Source organism: Coffea arabica, chromosome 4e (assembly GCF_036785885.1).
Source record: "Coffea arabica cultivar ET-39 chromosome 4e, Coffea Arabica ET-39 HiFi, whole genome shotgun sequence".
NCBI lineage: Eukaryota > Viridiplantae > Streptophyta > Magnoliopsida > Gentianales > Rubiaceae > Coffea > Coffea arabica.
The window spans coordinates 28,268,281-28,276,936 of record NC_092317.1 but is presented as its reverse complement, the minus strand read 5'-3'; the positions used below and the strand labels follow the sequence as shown (position 1 = coordinate 28,276,936).

General features: G+C 43.4%; 2 protein-coding genes across 2 annotated transcripts; both read left to right on the top strand.

The window, feature by feature from the left end:
* LOC140005551 (uncharacterized) lies at nt 1–3,032 on the top strand. The gene is made up of 2 exons (XM_072046558.1): nt 1–601; nt 1,162–3,032. Exons 1-2 carry the CDS (start codon nt 1–3, stop codon nt 3,030–3,032), a joined length of 2,472 nt encoding a protein of 823 aa, XP_071902659.1.
* Nucleotides 3,033–6,024: 2,992 nt separating this feature from the next.
* On the top strand, nt 6,025–8,000 carry LOC140005550 (uncharacterized). The gene is made up of 2 exons (XM_072046557.1): nt 6,025–6,368; nt 7,874–8,000. The coding sequence occupies exons 1-2, from the start codon at nt 6,025–6,027 to the stop codon at nt 7,998–8,000; spliced, it is 471 nt and encodes a 156-aa protein (XP_071902658.1).
* The last annotated feature ends 656 nt before the right edge of the window (nt 8,001–8,656 follow it).

The window sequence follows — 8,656 nt, the reverse complement described above, 5'->3', positions numbered from 1 at the left end:
ATGCCTCCAGATCCACACGCCTTTTATCAAACTACTGCAGAGCCCGTTGTGCCGGAGCACGTTTTTCAAAACAAGCCAGAAATGGGAGAGTCATCTGCCCCAATTGATCTGAAGTTACTTAAGCGGTTGGACCGTTTCGATGAGTTCATCCGCAAGAGCCAAGGGTTAAGCAAACAAGGGGTGTTAGATTACGATGATCTGTGCCTATTTCCAAACGTGCAACTGCCGGTGGGGTTCAAGACCCCGAAGTTCAACAAATATGACGGTACGGGCAACCCAAAGACGCACTTGCGTTTGTTCGCTAACAAGTTGGGTAGACCAGTGGATGATGAGAACTTGCCGTTAAGGTTATTCCCGGAGAGTTTAGAAGGCGATGCCCTTGATTGGTATTCAAATTTAAAGCTGGAGGAGGTGAAAACCTGGCTCGATCTGTCCAATGCTTTTATCAGACAGTATGAGTATAACTGTGAATTGGCACCGACCCGGACTACTTTGGAGGGCACAAAGAGGCAACCATCTGAGGATCACAAGACATACGCCAAAAGATGGAGAAAGGTAGCTGCTAAGGTGGAACCTCCGATGACTGAGGATGAAATTATTCGCACATTCATAAAGGCGCATGATCCTCCATATTTCGAAGAGATTTTTCGTATGACCGGATGTTCGTTTGCTGCAATTGTAAATAAACTCGAGGAGTTTGATGACTTTGTGAGAGCCGGAAAAATTGTCAACGTCTCTGCCCTGAAATCGCAAGTGGAAGCTTTGCAAGGGCAAGGGAGTAGTGGGAAGAACCCGCAACTTAAAAAGAAGGGGGGGGAAGCTGCCTTCATATGGAATCAAAACCCTTCACCCAGACCCCGATATCAACACAATCCAACCTACCAACCACATTACCCTTATTATCCAAACCCACACCATGTATATACTACCAATATCCACCACCCTCGACCTCGCCCAAGCTATCCTAACCCACCTTCAGTTCCTTTTCAAATCTCTCAACCAAATCCACCCCAAAACCGACCTCGCCCACCGTATAACCCAAGATTTCCTCCACCGAATAGACCTGATTACAACCATCCTCAACCTACTGAACTTTACAACCGACCCCCTAGCCGTACATTGACCAATTTAGGTAGGCCTTTAGACCAATTGTATGACCAGTTAAAGGCCGGAGAAAAATTGGTATGGTACCCCCTCCTACCTATCCGTATGGCATGCCCGCCTGGTATAACCCGCAAGCTGTTTGTGCTTATCACTCAGGGACACCCGGGCATTCCACTTTGGATTGCAAGGCTCTCAAACATAAAGTTCAAGACATGATTGAAGCCGGAGAGATTGTAATTAGGAAAAGGGAGGCACAAGGACCGAACGTAAATAGAAACCCCTTGCCGGAGCACGCTAATATCGTTGGGGTCATTCTGGACGATGCAGAGTATGTGGAACAAGTCAAGAAATTGGCGAGGGAAGCTGAAGTATTTGGGATCACAGACCAGCCATTTGTCATAGAATTGCCATTCGAAGAGGATGAAAAGCCTTTTATCTTGGATCTCACGCCAGCTGAGAGGGAGGTTTTGGAGCCCGTAGTCATTGAATTCCCGAAGCAAGAGCCTGTTTTAAGTCTGCAACAAGTGCCATGGAATTACGATGAACCCGTCATACAGATTGGGGAGAAGTCAATTGCAAAGAAGGAGGTGTCAGTGGTTACCAGATCGGGGAAGACTGCCGGTCCGTTTGAAACTACCATTCCGATTCAAGCAAATAATTCCGAGCCGCCTGCTAAACCAACAATCACCGAGAAAGAGGCTTTGGATTTTCTTAAAAGGCTCCAGAGAAGCGAATACAATGTAATCGAGAAGCTAAGCAAGTCACCTGCTCAGATATCCATGTTGGACCTGCTCTTTTCATCAGATATGCATAGGGACGCGTTGATCGAAGTATTGACTAGAGCTCAAATCCCTAGGGATATTTCAGTTGATAATTTCTCGCATGTGGTTGGAAGTGTGTTATTTACCAAACAAATTACTTTTTCTGACGATGAATTGCCGGTGGAGGGTATTGGACATAACAAGGCCCTATACATAGTTGTGAGGTGCAATGGGAAAATGCTGCCGAAAGTATTGATTGACAATGGCTCTGCACTTAATATCTGTCCTTGGAGCACCTTGGAAAAGCTAGGGTTGCAAGACATAAAGCTGAGGCCTTCAGGGACTATAATTCGAGGTTTTGATGGAGCGCAAAGAGAGCCAATAGGAAAAGTGGATTTAGTCGTCGAGATAGGGCCCGACCAATTTCAAATAACCTGCCAAGTCATGCACTTTCTTAGTGTTTACAATGTTCTACTTGGAAGGCCGTGGATTCATAAGTCTGGGGCTGTGCCTTCTTCATTACATCAGTTGCTGAAGTTTGTAGTAAATGACAAGCTGATAACTATATTTGCCGAAGAGGATTGCCTTGTAATCACCGATTCTGGGTCAAAAGAGGATGGAAGCCGCAATGTCACCATGACTCCTCATAGCACGGCTGACATCGTCTCTGTAAGTTGGATCACAAACGAGGAGCGAGCTTTACCAAAGGCCAGTGTCATGATGGCCAAAGAAATGATCCGTGGAGGCTATGAATTTGACAAAGGGCTGGGACGAGATTTGCAAGGAATTCTGAAGCCAGTGGAGATTGTGGAGAAAAAGGATTCATTTGGTTTGGGTTTCCGACCGACTGCCAAGGACATCAGAGAGATGAAGGAACGCAAGAAAGCGGAGAAAGAAGGAAGGCAAGGGGCTCTTGACATTCCACCACTGCATTATACTTTCCCACGACCAGCCGAGGTGATCATGTCGGAAATTAACCCAGTTGATGAAATTGAAGCTAGTTTGGCCCAATTGTTCATTGGGGCAACATTTGAAGATAGTTTTCCAGACAAAGCTGAATTTCCTGACATCCCCGAAGGGTCAATTCCCAATTGGACAGCCGAGTTTCTGCCCGTTCGGAAGGCTTATTATCCCACAGTTTCGATGGCCAAAAATAAAATTATTTGATCCTTTGGATATCACAATTCTGGAATTCGATAATGGCAATCTCTATATCACTCACGATTTGGAGGTCTGTGAATCCGAACTCCAAAGCGAGAGTGATAATGAAGAGGTATTCGATTCTTTTGCAAAGGATCTTGAGCAATATGAGGAGAAACCAAAACTGAACTTGGAAGAAACAGAAAAGGTTAACATTGGCACTAAAGATGAAGTTAAGGAAGTGCAAATTAGTATTCATTTGAATGAGGGGCAGAAAAAGGAGATGCTTGAATTTTTGATTATGTTCCAGGATGTATTCGCATGGTCCTATGATGATATGACTGGCATTTCAACTGATGTGGTAGTGCATACGTTGCCCACCGACCCTACTTTTCCACCCGTGAAACAAAAACCCCGAAAATTCAAACCAGATATGAGCCTCAAAATAAAAGAACAAATTGAAAAACAACTCCAAACCAACATTATCATTGTTTCCCATTACCCTATTTGGCTTTCGAATCCAGTCCCTGTTCCAAAAAAGAATGGAGAGGTGCGAGTTTGTGTTGATTATAGAGACCTCAATAAAGCCAGTCCTAAAGATGATTTTCCACTGCCGAATATTCACATTCTCCTGGACAATACCGCTGGGCATGAGATTGAATCCTTCTGTGATTGCTTTGCTGGATATCACCAGATTTTGATGGCGGAAGAGGATAGAGAAAAGACCGCCTTTATCACCCCTTGGGGCACGTTTTGCTATCGGGTGATGCCGTTTGGTCTAAAGAATGCTGGAGCTACCTATCAAAGAACCATGACTACCCTATTTCATGATATGATCCACCGAGAGATGGAGGTCTACGTGGATGACATCATAATCAAGTCTAAAAGGGCGGAGGACCACTTGGATGATTTGAGGAAGCTATTTGAAAGGCTGCGAAAATACAATTTGAAGTTAAATCCTGCGAAATGCGCCTTTGGGGCACCAGCTGGTAAATTGTTGGGTTTCATCGTGAGCAAGAGAGGCATAGAGATAGATCCAGCAAAAATCAAGGCGATTCGAGATATGCCAGTGCCAAAAACTCAGAAGGACGTGAAAAGCTTTTTAGGGAAGATCAATTTTATTGGGAGATTCATTGCCCAGTTAACGGCCACATGCGAGCCGTTGTTCAAATTATTGAGAAAGAATGTGCCGTTGTACTGGAATGAAGAGTGCCAACAAGCTTTTGACAAAATTAAAGATTATTTGCTGCAGCCTCCGGTCCTGGTGCCACCCAAACCGGGCCGACCATTGATCATGTACTTATCTGTGCTCGACGGAGCGGTTGGTTGTGTCCTCGGGCAACACGATGACTCTGGAAGGAAGGAGCAAGCTATTTACTATATAAGCAAGAAGTTTACGCAGTACGAGGCTAATTATTCGTTCATTGAGAAAAGCTGCTGTGCATTGGCCTGGGCAGCTCAAAAGCTGAGACACTATCTGTTGAGCCATACCACTTATCTTATTTCCCGATCCGATCCTTTAAAGTATCTCCTGGAGAAGCCGATGCTAACTGGACGTCTAGCTAAATGGCAGATAATTCTCTCAGAGTTCGATATTGTTTTCACTTCACAGAAGGCCGTCAAGGGGCAAGCTATAGCTGATCATCTGGCGGAAAATCCAAGGGACAATGATTATCAGCCACTTCACACCTATTTCCCTGATGAAAAGATCTTATTTGTAGGCGCCACTGACGATATAAGTGAGCAGAGCCCTGAATGGAGGCTTTTCTTCGACGGAGCTTCAAATCCTCTAGGAGCTGGAATTGGAGCTGTTCTGGTTTCGCCCGAAGGAAAACACTACCCTGCCGCTGCCAAATTGCAATTTGCTTGTACCAACAACATGGCTGAATATGAAGCCTGCATTTTTGGTCTCAAAATGGCTTTAGAAATGGAGATCAAGGAGTTGGTAGCTTTCAGTGATTCAGATTTGCTCGTGCACCAAACCTTGAAGCAGTGGATGACCAAAGATTCAAAGATTTTGCCCTACCATTGTAGTTTGCTCACTCTGGCCAAGCAATTTCAAAATTTGGAGTTCAGACATCTCCCACGAGCCCGAAACGCGTTTGCCGATGCTTTGGCCACTTTAGCTTCTATGATCCAGTATCCAGATGAGTTGAAGATCGAACCAATCCAGATTCAATTTCAAGACAAGCCTGCCCACTGTTGGGCTGTAGATAAGCCTTCTGACAATGTTCCTTGGTATAATGATATTAAGGAGTTTCTCAAAACTGGATCTTACCCCCTGCATGCTAGTACCAAGGACAAGAGCTTTCTGCGTAGAATGGTTTCAAAATTTTTCTTGAGTGGAGAAGTCTTGTATAAAAGAACCTCTGATTTGAACCTCTTAAGGTGCATTGATGAAGATGAAGCTCAGTATATGATGAAGGAAGTACATAGTGGCGTTTGTGGACCGCACATGAATGGCCACTTGCTAGCAAAGAAAATCATGAGAACCGGGTACTTCTGGCTTACTATGGAGCGTGATTGTATAGATTTTGTCCGAAGATGTATAAAATGTCAAATGCACGGTGACGTTATACACGCTCCACCCACTGAATTGCATAGTATGATCGCCCCGTGGCCCTGTTCAATGTGGGGTATGGACGTGATTGGTACAATTGATCCACCCGCCTCGAATGGACACCGATTTATATTGGTGGCAATCGAGTACTTCACCAAGTGGGTTGAAGCGGAGTCATTCAAACATGTGACGAAGAAGGTAGTTGCCAATTTCTTGAGAGATCACATCATCTGTCGCTTTGGGGTGCCCGAAACGCTTATCACTGACAATGCCAAAAATCTGAACAATGACATGGTGGATGGACTATGCGAGCAATTCAAAATCAGACACCGCAACTCCGCCATTTATAGGCCTCAGATGAACGGAGCTGTAGAAGCCGCGAATAAGAATTTGAAGAAGATTATCCGCAAAATGACTGAAAGGCATCGCGATTGGCATGAAAAGTTGCCCTATGCACTAATGGCGTATCGGACTTCTATCCGGACATCGACTGGGGTAACGCCATATTCACTGATGTATGGAATGGAAGCTGTATTACCAGCCGAAGTTGAAATTCCTTCGTTGCGGATCCTTATGGAGGCTAAATTGGAGGAGGCTGATTGGATAAAGCAGCGCCATGAACAATTGACGTCGATCGATGAAAGGCGATTCAATGCTATTTGTCATGGTCAGTGTTATCAAAAGCGTGTGGCCCGGGCTTACAACAAAAAGGTCCATCGGCGTGCATTTGAAGAAGGTGACAAAGTGTTAAAGCGAATTTTGCCAATGCAAGATGAAGCTAAGGGCAAATTCGCTCCAAACTGGCAAGGGCCGTTCATTGTCCAAAAGGCATTACCTGGCGGAGCACTTATCTTAGCAGAAATGGATGGACGAGCATTCCCTCAACCCATCAACTCAGACATGTGCAGAAAGTTTTTCATTTGATCATTCAAATTTTCTTTAGAAATTCATGCAAATGATGAAATGCAAGTCAGGCCATCTTCTTTTACACTTAAAGCATTTTATCCCTACTTGTCCCCTTTGAGCCATCAGAATTGACAAAATTTTCGTTTGATAACCCCTGAGAATTGCAAACCCCACACTGGGGCAAAATTTTTATTTTGAAAGAAAGATGAAGAAAAGAAAAAGAACCCCACACTGGGGCAAATTTAATTTTTAAAGAAAAATGCAAAAGTGAGGAAAATGCAATGAAAAATGCAAAGAGTGAAAATCCGATCAAACTGGGGCAAATTTTCCTCGGTTTCGTTCAAAATCGGAAATGATTCCAAAATAGGGCAATCTCAGTTTATTTTACCCCTGGCATCGAATTTGCTTTCAAGCTTCAACTTTTTTGGAAACACCCCACCTGACCTCATCACAAAACCCAAAGTCCTGGCTTTCGTCGCTTGGTGCATTTCTATTAGGAAATTTGATAGTCAACTGGCAAATGATGTCCATAATGCCTTCGCCTAATCTTACAAGGGAAGTGCATTTTACTGATGCCTGAAATCTTTCATTCATATTTTTGAGTCGATCATGGCCAAGATGTTTCATTGTTCTTTAGGCGAAAACCCGAAAGGGCGCTTTTTTTTTAAAAAAAAAAAAAAAAAAAAAAAAGAGAAAAAGAAAAAAAGAAAAAGAGAGAAAAAAGAAACAACAAAACAAAAAGGGTGGGGGCAACCTTGGTGAAAACCCGAAAGGGCGCCAAGGTAGGTTTTCTCAATGAGACATGCACGAGAAGGAATAGCTGGTGACCTGTTCCGCTTGGGCTTTCCCTCATGATTGTGACACTTCTGCCAGTATCGAATTCCGAAGCAAATATGTCCAAAGTCTCGAATATGATATTCGTTGGCCAAGTTTTGTATTTTTCTTCATAAATATTCTTTTGCAAAATGTATCTTTATAAATTTCTTGATTTCTCTTGACTATTTGCGTTCAATTGCTATTGGTTTGACTACATTCTTTTGCATGATCATCTTTGCCTGACATAGGAAATCATCTTGCACATATTATTGTTTCTTGTATGACTAATTTTCATGCATCATTCTTGCACCATTGGATTTGAATGGATGATAACCCCAGGGTTTGTGCAAGAATCAATCATCTGTTAAAATGGGTAAAGTACAACAAGGTTACATGGATTTGGTGACGTAATGAAGACGTACTTCATCAGTCTCAGAAAATCAGAAGGTTTCGAAATTACAAGTTCGGCTAAACTAGACGCCGCGGAATAGAGGCAAAAGCGTCATAAGACTCATGTTTACACGATTCTCAAGGCAAACCGGATCAGATGATGGTGGCAAGTCCATTATTTCTTCTTTTCTTGCAGGAACCTTACATTTACAAATGAGAACAACCACTCTCCTCTTCACACCGAAATCAATGTCAGAAACAACTCCTCAGTAATCAAAGACGAAATGATCACAAGGAACAACATCAGCTATTGTTTTAGCTAAACCTCCCTCTTGGTACCAAAGGTTGAAATACTCCCAGGTAAAGACTCAATTCATTATTCAAACTTCCCCAGTGAAGTCCCGTTTAAATTCATGTTCGGGTCAGTCCCGTTTAAATTCCTGTTCGGGTCAGTCCCGTTTAAATTCCTGTTCGGGTCAGTCCCGTTTAAATTCATGTTCGGGTCAGTCCCGTTTAAATTCCTGTTCGGGTCAGTCCCGTTTAAATTCCTGTTCGGGTCAGTCCCGTTTAAATTCATGTTCGGGTCAGTCCCGTTTAAATTCCTGTTCGGGCCAGTCCCGTTTAAATTTCTGTTCGGGTCAGTCCCGTTTAAATTCATGTCCGGGTCAGTCCCGTTTAAATTCATGTTCGGGCCTGTCCCGTTTAAATTTCTGTTCGGGTCAGTCCTGTCGCGCCCCACTTTTTGAATGGATGAAGTGAATGTGTGAGATTGTGTGAAGTGGGAAGATTGATAAAATACGATACAAGTGGAGGTGTGCAAATGTCTTTGAATGCAAATATATATACTCCAAGTGCAAGTGGGCAAAAAATGCATGTATGCAATTTAAAGAAAAGTGCGAAAGTGTCGGTGTGCAAATGAAGATGAAAGTACTCGTGTGCGAGTGAAGATAAGAGTGTTCGTGTGCAAGTGAAGATAAAA

What these genes read in the sequence shown, in the direction of transcription:
- LOC140005550 (XM_072046557.1), top strand. Translation starts at nt 6,025, where the DNA reads ATGGCGTATCGGACTTCTATCCGGACATCGACTGGGGTAACGCCATAT. An exon ending in GGCAAATTCGCTCCAAACTG is followed by an intron (nt 6,369 to 7,873) that starts GCAAGGGCCGTT and finishes CTTTTCTTGCAG; the next exon opens with GAACCTTACATTTACAAATG.
- LOC140005551 (XM_072046558.1), top strand. Translation starts at nt 1, where the DNA reads ATGCCTCCAGATCCACACGCCTTTTATCAAACTACTGCAGAGCCCGTT. An exon ending in GACTGAGGATGAAATTATTC is followed by an intron (nt 602 to 1,161) that starts GCACATTCATAA and finishes TTGTATGACCAG; the next exon opens with TTAAAGGCCGGAGAAAAATT.